Source organism: Sabethes cyaneus, chromosome 3 (assembly GCF_943734655.1).
Source record: "Sabethes cyaneus chromosome 3, idSabCyanKW18_F2, whole genome shotgun sequence".
Taxonomy (NCBI): domain Eukaryota; kingdom Metazoa; phylum Arthropoda; class Insecta; order Diptera; family Culicidae; genus Sabethes; species Sabethes cyaneus.
Window position 1 is genome coordinate 201419494 of NC_071355.1, and position 15884 is coordinate 201435377.

The following is a 15884-nucleotide window of genomic DNA, read 5'->3' on the forward strand; positions in this document are numbered from 1 at the left end:
AAGTGATCGAACCATCCCTGCCTGGTAGTATTCTTTTATCTATCAGCCCATTGACATGACTACTGAACTGCTAACAGTGTTTGTCTTTCTCAGTATGCTACCCGTCAAAACAATTCATTCATGAGTTGTAGTGCTGAATGTTTGCTCGACTAACTTGTCAGTCAATTTGCTTGCTCTTGACTGATATTTTAGATCTCAAAGTTTAGTTTTTTAGACTGCCTGCTTTTCAAAATCAACCAAAACCTGGACGAGGAAATTAATTAAAACTTCAGAGCGATGTTTACGTTTATTTATTTTCGTTTGCCGTTATCGGGAGTTCAAAATGAATGAATGATTCACATTTGATTTCATTCAATATTGTCAAGAATGAATGAATGTAGAGAATAACACGAACATGAACGCAGATTCGCTCGAATCGTGGGTTTCATAGTGACAATGTTAAGTTCATTTCATCTCTACCAGAAACAGCAAAAAGTCAGCAATATATTGCATCAATTCAGGAGTGTTGCTTAAATTGAATATGAGATTTCTCAACACTGCTTATAATTTTAACAAAACACCACTGATTGAGGAGAAATCTCATAAATCTTCAGCCTTGTAAAAATTGGTAATAAAAAAATATTTTAGTCCCAAGCTACACATTTCGATCTAAACCGAAGAACTTTAAATTTCCGACCGGTGAACAAGAATAATTGCCATTGTTATGGAAAGTGTCAATAAAGTTGCAAAGAAAAAAAATATTGTTGGTACATAACCATAGCAATATCTGTTCACGGCCAGTATATCCTGTCCCGATGGTGTGCCATTTATTACGTCCGCAAATGGTGTGATTATAGAAATCACTCGCATCCGTAACTATGGCTCGTTCCCAAAACCATGGACAAAGTAATCACTGTTGGCATTATTAGATGGATATTCCATCGTACCGTTTCGCTCGTTTTCCCGGTACCTATTGAACGACCAAGGCAATTTTCACCAAACGAACGGGACGTGACGGCACGGTGCGCGCTGCAATTGAACAAACAAAAAAGCAACCTACTCAAACCCGCCACAACCCGACATATTGCATCGCATTCAGATGCGGGATGTTCATTGCGAATCTGTCGCGTCGCGTCGTAACCCGTTTCACCAAAGAAGGAATTTCGATTGTGGTCTGGCGCGGATGGGAGATAAAAACATTCGATTCGTGTCCCTGGAATGGCAGAATTCGAAGTAGACTGCATGTTGTAGTTTCCACATGGACCTACAGCATCCCTGGGTAGATATCGCTTTACTGCACAACATTGGTCCCAGTGTACATAGCATACGGTCGCGTTCGTTTGTTCAACTCATCACCAAGAGATACCCGGTTTCCCTGATGGACATCTATATACATACCTATATGGCGAGTGTCTAGTCACATTCTGCAGAACAGGCCCGAGGTTATCCGGTGCCATTGAAACTGTCCTATTCAATGGGTGATTGTATGTCGCTGCAGTTAATTGGCGACTTTTGTTGCCGGTGCTCGCCACGGTTGTGCACACAGGTGAAATGTACAATCAGAGTTCCACCTTCACCCAAGCGTAAGCAGAGCAAAGGAAAGAAGTAATATGATGCGAATATTGATTGTTTCCATCAATGTTGATCGAGTGGAAAATAGTTACTGCCCCAATCTAATTGATTACAAGTAATTTTGTTGGCTTCAGGGCTAGCTTTACTGCAGAGATCCTCAACAAATATGTTTTCGATCGATTTTGTTCACCTGTATCTACTCTCTAGTCTGGTGATACATTTTATTCAACAAAAATCCATACCTACACAAGGATTACGATTGCAGCAGGTCCTTTGTGCGACTGTGGTGTTCGCCTGCGTCAACAGGAAAATACGCTCGTTCGTTGGTGGGATTGGATATTGTTTGTACAGCAATATGCAATGCCTATATGTGAAGTTCAGGGCCATCGCACGTGGCGCAGCAAGCAGCGACCAAAAGGCATCGCTCCAGGTTTGTGTAACACTGACAGATAGATACGTACCTACCACATACTGGGGATTGTCTTTTCGAAGCAGGAGCACTTCATCCAGCCACCGGCGCGCGTTGCAATTGCGCTATGATAACGCTGGAAACTGTTCACTATCTCAACAAATGTGGCACGGACATGGAATCCATGTTTGTTCGCACTAACATCAATTATTCGTTTTCATATTCTGATTTATCTTGGCAGTAGCTCTGTAGTGGAACTGATCTTTTCTCCGACAACCATAATATGATGAAGTTGGCAGAATAATAGAGCTTGCCATATCGGGTTGGTGGGCCAATGAAGAATAGTACACTCAAAAAAATCGACATGTCGCATCCACGTGAAAAATCATGTAAACTTCTGTACAGCAACTTACGTGAACTTCATGTACTAGTTAATGGGAAAATTGATAAAATTTACCGGGATCGTACGTAAACTGGTTAGTATGAGTGCGAGTTACCAACAATTCACGTGAATGTTACATGAAAACTGTGATGGATGAGAATTACATATGTTTCACGTAAACTTGACGTGCTGATTTTTTTGAGTGTAGAAACTTGAAAATCTATTATCCATCACATAAGGACTGCACTGATGAGTTTCATAATTTAATGCTTTTTTGTGAGTGGAATAAATTTATCGCTCAAAACATTTGCTGTGGTTGACTTTCGGCAATGAGTTACATGCATCGTATTTAAATTGCCGATGGAAAAACTTTCAAATCGCCGCAACGTAGTAAAATCCGTATGCATTGTGTCTGAGCCTTAACTCTTGCGGTCCAGCTAGATGTTAAGTTTTTCCAGAAAGACTGCGAATATATTTTTGGTAAATAGGTACATTAATCATGTTGTGAATAATACAAATTCCAAAATAGTGCTCTTTGTGGTAAGTATTCATTCACAATAATGCCCAGGTTTTTGATTAAGATTGATATAATTGACATTTCTTATTTTTCAGGTGTAGAGTTAGCGATAGCCTGTAGTGGACTTGAAACATTCAGCAGAGCAGAGCAAAATTGTCTTCAACGCGGTAAAAATGTAGCAACCCCACAGTAGTGTGCTTTTAATGTTTGTCGATTATTCAATCAAATGAAAATTTTCCGCTTAATCGACCGTACCGTATTCAATTAATTGCCATTTTTTTCTCCCCACAGCTGAAGGATAAAATCACACAGTTGGAAAGTCACCTGGGGGAGGAAAAGCGTCGCAACGAGGATCTCCAATTCAGTGTCGACGAGGCCACATTCTGTGAAGAAGAACTGAACGTAAGTAAAGTTTGTATTAGTGGTCGATCGGTAAACAGCCGTAAATTACTCCCGATAAAACATTTAAACAAATATATCTACTCACAATCATCGAACTCAAGAGGGGTGTTATACTAAAGAACCATAAGCTAACAAGAGAGTAGCGAGCAAAAACGGTACCAGCAGCAGGTCTCGTATTTTTGAATCCCCAATTATGGTGGTTTTTGATCATTCAATTTTCACGTAACAAAAAACTATGATTATTTGCCAGGATTCAAATATTCGAAACCACCTAGCTGTTGAGTGCCATTAGTATTATTGTTCACAAACGATATGGTTCTGTCACCTGTTGATACATGTAAATATGCATATTAGTTATCCTCATGGGGATCCTCATGGGAATTTTTGGGTCATCTTGTTTCGTAGTGTTACGCTGTCGAAGCGAAAAACATGTCGCAAAAGCTGTTACTCGACTGGAAATGGATATTAATATTTTAACTGAATGACGTTTAAACAACACGATAAATTGAGAAGAACCTGTATTATAAATCCAGTAGGTAGACCATTTTTTATTATCCGGATGAAAACATTCTACGCAAAACTTCAACTTAACTCAACAATTTAATTGTTCGATGCGATGAAAGATCGATCCATATAGGTGCGCAAAATTAGCTCTCGCCCTAGCAAGTTTTGAGAATTATGAACAACATTGCCGTCAACAGTAAAATTTATTTGCTCGACTTTATGTGTTATGTGCAAAAAGCTTGCCTTAGATGACACATTTTGAGCAATAACGGCAGCTAACTGTTTTAATGCAGATCGGGCGCGCTTTCTTACTATTTACTACCAAAATGTGCGAGGTACGCGAACGAAGTCTTCCTCCGAATTGTCTTCGGAGTACAATTTCTACGGATATGATCGTAATAACTCGACCAGTGTTTTATCATGTAGAGGCGATGTTCTTATTAGTTAAGAAAGGTTTCAAAAAAGTAGTCTTGTATCCCTTTTAGGCGATCACCGGTTAAGACCAGTTGCAGTTTGCGTAAAATGACTGAATGAGTTTATTTATTTTTGTTGTCTGGCTTTAATTCCTACATTTTCAATGAAAATTGTGCTTCCAAAATCACTGACTTCGATTTGAACCTGCCGAACCCTGCATGGAATATTGACTCCGAGATAAACAGCTTATCTACCGATAAACGTTTCTTCAGAACAAGACCCTACCACGTTCCGGTCAAACGGCAGCGAAAAATGACCAACGGTCATCAACCGTAATAGAATTCAGAATTTAACGATTCTCGCAATCGACTAAAGAGAGCTCGCAAACGGGTTTTCAAACATACATAGATCAAATCAGAACAAAAGCAGTTTCATTGTCTATTCGAGCAGCAGTATAAATTACAATGAAATATTCATAAAAAGAATTGAATCCTAGGTAAATGCGACTCATGTATCTCTTGAATGGATATGAATGTCTACTGCCAGCCGAGAGCCGGGGTGGCTCTTACCGTATTTGTTTGTCAAGCATTTGTAGACTACATAAAATAATATTATCACCTACAATGTTTACTTATATACTATACATTATTCCTATGGCAATCAGCAATTCTGCTGACTGGATGCGTTGAGAAATAATGTCATTGATAAAGTAAAGCATTGCATGTTCACGACGTTCTTTAAGTGTTTGTATATGGATGAGCATGCAGCGTGCTTCATAAGATGGTAATGGAAATACTGTCTAGTGAAGTTTTCGAAGCGCGTATAGTAGAAATTGTTTCTGAACAGATTCAATGCGTCCTTCGTGTAACGCACTGTGCGGGTGCCATACAATATTGCAATATTCCAGAATAGGTCTTACATGTTATGTTATGGTCTTATGTAATGTATAAAAGTTTTATTGTGTGCGGGTCTTTGAAATTATGACTGAAGCGTTTGATGAAGCCCAGCATTCTATCTAATATTGTTTCCTAAGTATATGTCAATAGAGGGAGTTTGAATTTTCCTACTAAATGCTATTGAGTTACATTTTTTTACGTTCAGGTTTAGTAAAGATTTGTTGCACCAAGTATTGAATACATTTACTTCATTCTGAAATACTGCGACGTCATGGGCATTTTTTATTTCCATATATATTTTCATGTCGTCTGCATTTACAAATACTTTTGAGTGGTTAAGTATAAAGGAAATGTCATTTACGTGCAAAATGAAAAGAAGTGGCCCTAGGTGGGAACCTTGGGGAACCCCAGAGGTGACTTGAATAGGGTCCGAGAGAGCATTTTGAAAGCGAACAATTTGTTTGCGTTCCGTTAAATATGACTGAAGCCATTTCAAGAGCTTCGGTTCTATTCCAATTTTTCCTAATTTGAAGATTAATAATGGTATGTCTATTCTGTCAAATGCCTTACTAAAGTCCGTGTAAATAGCTTCTACGTGGTTGCCATTGTCCATTGCATTCAGAGTAAAAGAATTCCAGAAGATTTGAGACAGCCGAGCGGCCTTTAAAAAGCCGTGTTGCTGACATGTAATTCTGTGTTTTACTTGTTGAAAATTTTTTTCATTTACAATTGATTCAAATAGTTTAGGAATGCAATCAGGAATGCCTCTCCATTGTACTTGGTTCTGGGCTAATCGTCGCCAATTCGTTGCGCGTCTCGACACACGCAAGTCGGCTTCAATCTGGTCAAGCTATCTGGCAAGTTAGACCCCTCTATTCCCGGTGCCGGTGGGGTCCTTGAAGAGAACGGATTTCACTGCACAGTCGTCCGGCATGCTTGCGACGTGGTCGGCCCACCCTAGTCTCCCAACTTTCCTCCGGTATACGACGGGAATCTCTCCAAGTAGGGCCTGCAACTTGTGGTTCATATGCCTACGCCACTCTCAAGTCTCAAGTCCGTAGAAGACAATCGGTCTGATTGGCGTTTTGTACATCGTCAGCTTTGTGCGGCGGCGAACGCTCCTTGATCGAAGCGTCTTGCGGAGGAAAAAGTACGCTCGATTTCCAGCTTGAATGCGAATTTTCGTGCCTTTGGGGATAGACGCCGCAACAAAATCTGGGAGAGCACCTTGTAGGCGGCGTTGACCAGCGTAATGTCGCAGTAGTTACAGTAATCTGCCCTATCGCCCTTTTTGTACGGAGATAGATTACACCTTCCTTTCATTTACTACTCATGCTACGGATACCTTATCACATGATGTTTCCCAATGAATGCAATCTACATCTACCTTTCTGCTGATTTTGAGATTGCGACTACCAAACTCATCAGAATGGGACTTGGTAATACTTGGCTTGGCTGATCGATATCTAAAAGTCAAAATCGTAGAATCAATATCCAGCGAATTTATTGGCAGGTCCGGTATTCCACAAGGTAGCTATCTTGATCCGCTCATTGTCGCGCTGTATTTCAGCGATATAAACTTTTCGCTAAGAGAACCCAGGCTTTTTTTGCTGATGTTTTTAAGCTTTAGTTCGTGGTCAAAAGGTGGAAAATGCCATGTTCATGCAACAAAAGCTACGGAGCTTTTCAAGATGGTGTGACGGAAATAGAATGGTGTTCAATACTAGCAACGGGCATTGTACAATTCGTTCCAGCTTCCGAGATATAAAGCGCGTCTGTTGCAAATGGGAGTGGATACCCTTGCAACCAGTAGAAATTTGTGGCCAGCAATTCTTGTAGCTGATATAATGATGGCCAGGACCGTTTTTCCATTGCTGAATTAGTTTACCGTTTAAAAGAACAAATTATGGAGCAAACACAGTTATGCTCGGGTTTCAATGAGTTTTTTGTAAGATATTTCATAAGAAATTTTTAAAAAATTTTGTACTAGTTAGGTTAAATATATCATTAGAATAACAGACACACGGCGGCATAGGCTTCTAGATCGTAGAATTTTGCGAACGGCAAATTAGCCCCCGATTTCCTGCTTGAATGCGCTCTATTGTAGTCCGAGATGACCAGCTATCCCAAATACACTCATCTACCTCTTTTAATTTGACGCCGTTGAGGTCCGTGGGAGGCGGGAGTTTGTCTCCTTCGGTTGTCTTCCTTCATATATTTAGTCTTCGATGCATTTATTTTTAGCCCAATCCTCCTAGACTTCGTTGTCAGTTTTTCGTAGATTTTGTCCGCCGTCGCAAAGTTCCTGGCTATGATCCAGGTCATCTGCGAAGCCTAGGAATTCGCTACTTTTGGTGAAAATCATGACTCTCATTTTAATACCCGCTTGTCGGACTGCCCCCTCAAGGGTGATGCTGAATAGCATGGAGCATGGAGGCTTCACCTTGTCTCAACCCGCATCAGTTTGTTCGGAAACCCGTGTTCACGCGTTATCTACCATGGCTGGTCTCGATCGACTGTATCGTATGCTGCTTTGAGATCAATAAAAATATATGTGGGTACGTTGTACTTCCGACATTTCTGCAAGATCTATCGGATGTTGAAAATTTGGCCCGTAGTGGCGCGAGCTCTCATAAAGCCCGTCTGATAATTTCGTACGAAACCTTGTTCTATCGTTAGCCGGCCGGCGTAACAGGATTTGGGAGAGTACAATGAAGCGGGGTTTGTCATAGTTTACGATAGTTCCAGCAGCCGAGTCGATCACGCTTTTTGTATTTAGAAGCGACAAACAACTCCTTTTATACATTTCTCCGGTAGCTACTCCTTCCAAATCATAAAAATAACCAAGTGCAGAGCCGTTGCCGGCATTTCTTCACAATTTCTATAAAGCTTTTGCACCTTGGAGATCAGGTGCTTTCCTAGGTGAACTTCCATTCCACCTTCTTATGCAATTTCGTCGGTCATCAATACTAAACCATGTATAGAACGTAAGCATATGATGCTAAACTCGTCAAAACTAGTCAAACTTCGGTACAAGGGTGTTGCTATGATTTACTTACTTTACTTTAGTGGCAACGGTCCATTACCGATCCTGCGACGAACGAATTATGGTCCTCCAGTACCGTCGGTCCTGGGCTGCCGTTTTCCAATCCTCACGAACACCAGCTGAACGTGCATCGGCTTCGTCAGCATACGCCCACCGGGTGCGGGGTCTGCCTCGGAGTCTACGGCCTCTTCCTGGTTCTCTGCTGAAAATAGTTTTGGCTACTCTTTCATCGGGCCACATTGCACTACCTTCACTATATCAGCATATTTGTATACTTGGTACAGCTCGTGATTCATGCGTCTGCGCCACACTCCATTTTCCATTTTGCCTCCAAGTATAGATCGCAGAATTTTACGCTCAAAAACCCCAAGCACTCGCCGATCAGCTTCCTTTAGCGTCCATGATTCGTGTCCGTAAAGGGCCACCGGGAGGATTAGTGTTCTGTAGAGCGCCAGTTTTATGCGTATTAACTACGGGACTTCAGCTGGCTACGTAATCCGTAGAAAGCCCGATTCGCGGCTGCAACTCGTCGTTTCACTTCGCGGCTTACATCGTTGTCACATGTCACAAGTGTACCAAGAAATATAAATTCCTCCACTACTTCATATCGTTCCCCATCTAACTCCACTTAGGCACCAACACCACTTGGGCTCCCACGTTCCTTACCAGCAACCATGTACTTCGTTTTGGCGGTATTAATGGTAAGTCCCAATCTCGCAGCTTCCCTTTTAAAGGGCCTGAAGGCCTCTTCCACTGCTCTACGGTTGATTCCGATGATATCGACCTCATCCGCAAAACCAAGAAGCATGTGAGATTTCGTGATGATAGTTCCATTCCTTTCCACGTTTGCCCTTCGTAATGCACCTTCCAAGGCAATGTTGAATAGCAGGTTAGAGAGTGCATCCCCTTGCTTCAGTCCATCCAACGTCACGAAAGTAGCTGAAGTCTAACCCGCTATTCTAACGCATGATTTGGATCGGTCCAGCGTCGCACGAATCAGCGTAACTAGTTTCGTCGGAAAACCATGTTCTAGCATTATCTGCCACAGCTCATTTCGTTTAACTGAATCGTACGCCGCTTTAAAGTCCACAAACAGATGGTGTGTCTGCAAGTTGTACTCCCGGAACTTGTCTAGCAACTGACGCAGGGTAAACATCTGATCCGTCGTGGAGCGACCCTCACGAAAACCAGCTTGGTACTTGCCGACGAAGGACTTCGCTAACGGCCTCAGTCTGCAGAACAGGATACGGGAAAGCACCTTGTAGGCAGAATTGAGCAATGTAATTCCTCGATAGTTTTCACACTCCATTCGATGTTCCTTTTTGAAAATTGGGCAAATGAGGCCATCCAACAACTCCTCCGGCATTTGTTCTTCCTCCCAGATTCTGACAATGATCCGGTGGATTGCTTCGTACAGCCGCTCGCTCCCCGCTTTTAGAAGTTCAGCTGGGATACCGTCCTTCCCAGCAGCCTTACCGTTTTCAGCTTACTGATTGCCTTCTTGACCTCCTCCTGGTGTTGGTGGCTCCACAGCTTGACAATCGCTTACAATTTCTATCCTGTCCCTACTGATCTCCGCACTCGTACTCGTACTCGCGTTTCTTTAGACGATGGATTCTTTTTTCCGCAGCTCTAGTCTCTCTGTATCTCTCTCTGTTTTGACGCGTTGCCGCAGTGAGCATGCGACTCCTGGCCTGGTTCTTTTCATCTGTCACTCTCTGGCATTCGATATCAAACCAGCTGTTACGCTGTCTTCCACGCGTCGTGCCTACCACCTCTCTCGCTGCTGTTTGGATGGCACCATGGATGTTCCTCCACAGCCCATTTATATCTTCTTCTTCTACCTGCTGTTCTGCGATTCGCTGGTCAAGCTTCCTGGCGTACTCCACTGCTACGCCGTCAATCGTTAACCGCTGTATGTTGAAATTTAGCGTCCTCTAGGTCCGCGAGCTTTCGCCGTGTTCGACAGCCTTGCGCGAATCTTACTCACTACGAGATAGTGGTCAGAGTCGATATTTGGTCCACGAAAAGACCGTACATCGATAACATCCGAAAAGTGTCGACCGTCAATCAAGACATGATTGATCTGAGAGCTAAAGTCTCCATTTGTATGCCTCCAGGTGTGTTTCCGAATATTGAAACGTGGAAAGTAGGTGTTACAGATGGCCATCCCTCTGGCCGCGGCAAAATTTATGAGCCTCAGACCGTTATCATTGGTCGACAGATGAAGGCTATGTCTTCCAATAGCTGGACGGAATAATTCCTCCCTCCCGATCTGCGCGTTTGCATCTCCGATGATGATTTTCACGTCGTGTTTTGGGCACTCTCCATAGGTCCTCTCAAGTCTGTCTTTAGCATCATCGGATTTATCATTTGTCGGTGCGTATAAGTTGATTAGGCTATAGTTGAAGAATTTGCCCTTAATCCTCAACACGCATATACGGTCATCTACGGGCCTCCACCGGATAACTCGTTGCTTTTGTTTTCCCAACACTACGAAACTGACTCCATGTTCTGCTTTCTTACCGCCACTGTAGTAGATGTGGTACTTGAAAGAAGTGCCTGCAATAGGGTCTACTGCACGGAACTCCCTTACTCCGGAATTTGGCCACCGAACTTCCTGAATAGCAGCGATCTCCACTCCGAGTTGATGCAGCCCTCGAGCAAGCAAGCCAGCCCGTGCCGGTTCATGGAGAGTTCGGACATTCCAGGTACCAAGTTTCCAATCGTTATCCCTTAATCGTTTCCTTGTCCCTTGCCGTGTCCTATACCGATTGTTCCGTCCTGAATTTCTTTGTTCGTTGTTCGTGGTAATTGAGTTTTCGGTATACTACCTCACCGGGGTCGCGATACCTACATCCCGCTGATGGGTCTGCCATCTTAGGTATAGCTTGCGGGATACAGCATTTCATATTCAACCGGCCGTTACGAGACAGACGCTATGTGAGCCGCCCCTCACCTGGAGAACAGGCGCTATAATTCGCACCTCCTAGCTTAGCTGCTTTAGTAAGTACATGAAGCATTTTCGGGTAAGGCCATTGACCGTCATCATTTAACTTCGATCTGCGTGGAGGCGCCAAGTGGGAGCTTGAGAGAGCCAGAGCTATGTTTGACGCTCCTTCCAGGTAACTCTCTCTATTTCATACCCTATGATTTAAATTGATTATTTCTCCAGTTGTGTCTCTCTTGTGTTTACTTAATTTTGTCTAAGCTATTTTTATGGATTAACAATTTAACAATAGCAATAATTTATTTTGGGCACCATAAAATATGAAAAAAAGTTTTTAGATACCGTTCAATAAATTTCTCTTATAGAACTTTCACTTTCATCGGCATTATATTGGAAAACCGAGATTTATTGCCATATAGTTGCATATCGATGAGCAGTTTTTAGCATACAATAAGCAGAAACATTTTTGCTATGTTTTAGAATAAAAATTAAGACTAAATGTTTGAAAATATAGTTGTAAATGTAAAATTTGTGATGCATATTCAAGCACCAGTTTTCGACCCCTCAAGATCCAATTTTCGCTCCAGTTTTCGCCACCCCTAGAAGCATCGTTCATTTGGAAATGGAAATTCATTTATATTGATGTATTTTTCAAAAACTTGATTCAATTTTTAGTTGAATGAAGAAAAGAAAATGGAAATCCGCTGAGAAATAAACAAGATTTGGCAATTTAGGGTTTATTTCTAATTTCCGTCGTAGTAAGGAAAGCCACTCTAGTTTTCATCACTTCTTAGGTGGATTTAATGAAAAAGTTCTTGTGCTGATTCGGCTCAAACACATTTACCTTCCGATCCGTGCACTTTGAATTCACTAAAAAGCGATTAGTAAAGCATTTTATTGAAATTACGCAACTGACTTTATTGCTTAAGTTCGTCGTACCGTTTTAAAATCCGTCCATCAAAATTTTCCATTGTCCGAACTAAAAATCACAATAATGTTAACGAAGCTATCGCGCATGTATTTGTGTCATGCAAGTTTTCCCGGCTGCAAAATAACGACAATGCGTTGCGTGAGTTGTTTTCATTTTATGACTGACGGAAATTGAAACGATTAGTCGACATTTTCTTTTTCGTCGCACGAAAAAAGTAGAAAATCTGGCTGCTAGGAATTCTTTAATGAAAAAAAGCATTTAGGGGTAATCCGGGTATAATCGACACTGTGGGTAAAACCGACACCTCTCGATTTTTAAAGTTTTAAAGCTGTTTTTTGTAAATCGTCTAATGCTCTTTACACTTTTTATTTCTTACGTTTTGAACCATTTTAACACCGCCGAAGTTTTTTAACTGTCAAAACAAACAGCAAAACAAGAAGAAGAAGAATGAAGAAGCAGTCCTTGTAAAATTTCGCAAGTGGAATTTAAGTGTTTAAGGAGGAAAAATTTTTAAAATTCGACGCTCTCGGCATGCTTGATTTATCAGCGATTATTTTTTAGTCTATTTTGTAAAAATACAGATGATTTTTTCGTTTATTGCTGCTCTAAACCAGTGTTCTGAAATTTTAACTCAATTCGGGGTAAAATCAGGATAAAAACGACACAGGCTTTGTGCTTCTAGATAGTATGTGTTTTAAGTTTAATGCGTTTATTTTTATGTTTTGGTTTAAAACTGAGAATCTGGGCCGAAAAGCAAGTGAAAAATGTTAAAAGTGCTATCGACCGTTGAATTAAAAAAGACGAATCCAAGGATAATTGAAAAATCAGGGGGAAAGGAGGGGGGGATGATTCTTCCTAGCTGGCGCTAGGCATACTATAGGCACCTTCCCTGAGAATCATAATTTTTTATGCAAAGATTTCACTTGATATTTATAAGGTGTCGGTTTTACCCTGACAGGGTGTCGAGTTTACCCGCACTGCTGCTTGTAACACCTGAAGATACAGGGTTTTCTTTTTCATTATATATCAAAAACTTTCGAAATATGTATTAAACAGACCTCGTGAAATGAAGGATTTGGAGTTAAACTAAGATTCTGGGAAATTTGTCGGATAATTGACCTACAAATATGAAATTTGTGTGGAAATTGTTAGGGTGTCGGTTTTACCCACAGTTCCCCTAAATAGAACTCAGCTAACTTGATAGTCAGCGCGTATGATAGTCAACAAACTAAAATATTAGAGAATAACTAATTGTTGCGGCACAAAGCCGCATTATGACCGCGTTGACCTTCACATCTAGCAGAACAACAATCAGTGTACTCGGTCGAAGATGAGACAAAGCGCTATTGTTGTTCTGGCTAGATGTAACAATAAGCTATTATCAAACGACGTACCTATAAATAGGGTAATAAACGTGAGTCTTAAGTTCAGTCCGTTCGCAGCCACCGCCGCTGGCGGTGGTGTGCAAAGAGCAACACTTGTCATATATTGCACAATAATATCACAGTCCCGTTGGTAACCGGCCCCCCTTACGACGATCACGGAACACTAATTTTGCATTGCGTGCAGGGATGCCACATATTATTCTGTGTTTTTTGTTGGAAAAATCTGACGATCTGTACAAAAAGGAAAAATATCTGTCCAAAAATCTGCGCAATGCAAAACAATGAGAGTGAAAGAGACGGAGAGTCATTTTGTGGACTATTTCCGTCTCTTTCACTCTCATTGTAAAAACTCAAAAATCTGTTTAATCTATGTAATTGGCGAAAATCTGTATTCTGTGCATACAAATTCTGTACAGGCGATTTCTTTCAAATATCTGTTAAAGACAGAATAATCTGTGCATGTGGCAACCCTGATTGGGTGTCGTAAAAATCGCTGATATTTTTAATAATTTGTGGTAAATAGGATGGGAATAGGCAATTACGACAAAGCAGCGACATACCCTACTTGAAATCAGTATCAGTAGCGTCTATCTCTAATTTGACACATGACCGAAATCGTATCAGCATGAGTGTCAAACTTCAAGATTTTATAATTTATTGACCCTAAAAGCTTTTCCAGGTTCACGGTTTTCTATAGCAACTTTGTAGCAGATTCAGAGTACCCCGGCGGAAGTGCTCATTTAAAGACATATTCGAAATCATATCAATATAGGTGTCAAATTCTATTATGTTGATGTCCGTAAAACCTTAAAGTTCACCACCATGATGCTATAGTTTCAGTCATTCCAAAATGGCCGTAGACCGTATTGGCAATGTTTTAGGAACTAATTCACGGAAATGGTTACTTATCATCATCGATTGCGACTGATCATCTGTTCCAGTTCAAAAAATATAAATTCAAATGAATTTCGTACCTAAAAACGTACAAAAGCCGAAGAAATCAGTTTTTTAAAATAATTTCCGATATCCTTTCCATATTTAGGAAGAACCAAAAAATATATCTCGGCGAATGCAACCGGCTGGCCAATTGAATTTTTTTCTAGGCTCTGTACATTTATTTCTAATTTATGAACTTGCTTGCTCAATTTATACTTAACTCAACAAAAATAGTATTAATGAGTTATTTTACATAAGAATCTATCTCTATCTTTAAGTAACAAATAAGGAGTTCCAGAGGAGATTTGTAAAACGGATGGCTTTCATGTTTGTGAATCTGATGGTACGCTACGAATACAATAAATTGTAGAATTTCAAAAAAATTGTGTTGCATTCAAATTTAATTGATGCAATAATTACAAGCAAGAATCTATAGTACAGATTCTACTGATGAAATCGCCACAATCACGGCCATTCGAGATTCAAACAAATAACGACTGGCTTGTTAGATCAGTGTGCTGCCTCCAGGTCTACTCGAACTTTCAAATGAATGCTTATATTATTTTTTAATTTTTTAATATTCAAATAAAAATTACTTTTCTTATCGTCCAGATAGTCTAAATCACATAGCGTTTTTATGAGATAGGTAGAAATGACGACAAATTAATTAATGTATCCAATATCCATCCATCCAAATATCCAATATCCAAAAAATCATCCCGATCTGAGAACACAAACTGAAAATAATGATAGCTCAAGTTGTACAATTATCAAGGTTTTGGAATCAAATTTTATTGGTTAAGTACATAATTTTGTTTAAATCAATGAATATGTTATGACAATTATCGTACGCCAACCAGCGGGGCCACTAGGGTGGTGAAAACTGGGGCCGTTACCCTATTGCTCTTTAAATTCAAATAACCAACACATGTTCAATTCCATCTATGGTTAATTTACTGAAGGAAAATTACTTTTCGAATTTGAAACTATTGAATTGGCATGGCCACAATATAACCTCTCATTCTAGCTTCGAGCAACAGCTTTTGCGAACTACATACCTACCTACATATCAGAACATATTTCTAATTCAATTTCCTCACCCTGAAACATTTGCAAATACTCTATCACCTCTTTCTCTTCTCCCTCGGTTGGTTGGTTTCATCGAAATTTCCTGCAGCGAAAAATTCAAAATTTAGCTCATGTGAGTATTGTGCATACCATACGATCTACATATTTGGGAATGCCGTCCTAGCGTAGCGCATTGTGCTCTAGTATTATTTCCTCGCAATCGGTATCTCAATGCAAACATACACTCGACACGCAATCGAAACCCGTCAGCATACATATATGTATGCACATGGCACCTTGAAAGCACTTTATTTTTATTTATTAAATGGTAACTTTCCTTGGAGGACCGTTTGTGGTTCATCGCTTCTACTTTTCGGTTTTGCATAGATATCGACTGCGAGGAAAATTATTGATTGGCTCCAAGCAATTGGACAAGGTAATTGGTTTGCTCGCAACCCGCCTGCTTATCCCGTTCCTATATCTGTTTCCTGTT

General features: G+C 40.6%; 1 protein-coding gene across 7 annotated transcripts in view; it reads left to right on the top strand.

Annotated features, from left to right (window-relative positions):
* The window catches only part of LOC128742127 (restin homolog), a 186133-nt gene that overhangs the window by 164735 nt on the left and 5514 nt on the right, over positions 1-15884 (top strand). For all 7 annotated transcript variants that reach the window (XM_053838350.1, XM_053838351.1, XM_053838354.1 and 4 more), the window contains one exon: positions 3151-3261. In XM_053838350.1, the coding sequence (XP_053694325.1) occupies positions 3151-3261 (111 nt within the window). The remainder of the gene's footprint in view (positions 1-3150; positions 3262-15884) is intronic.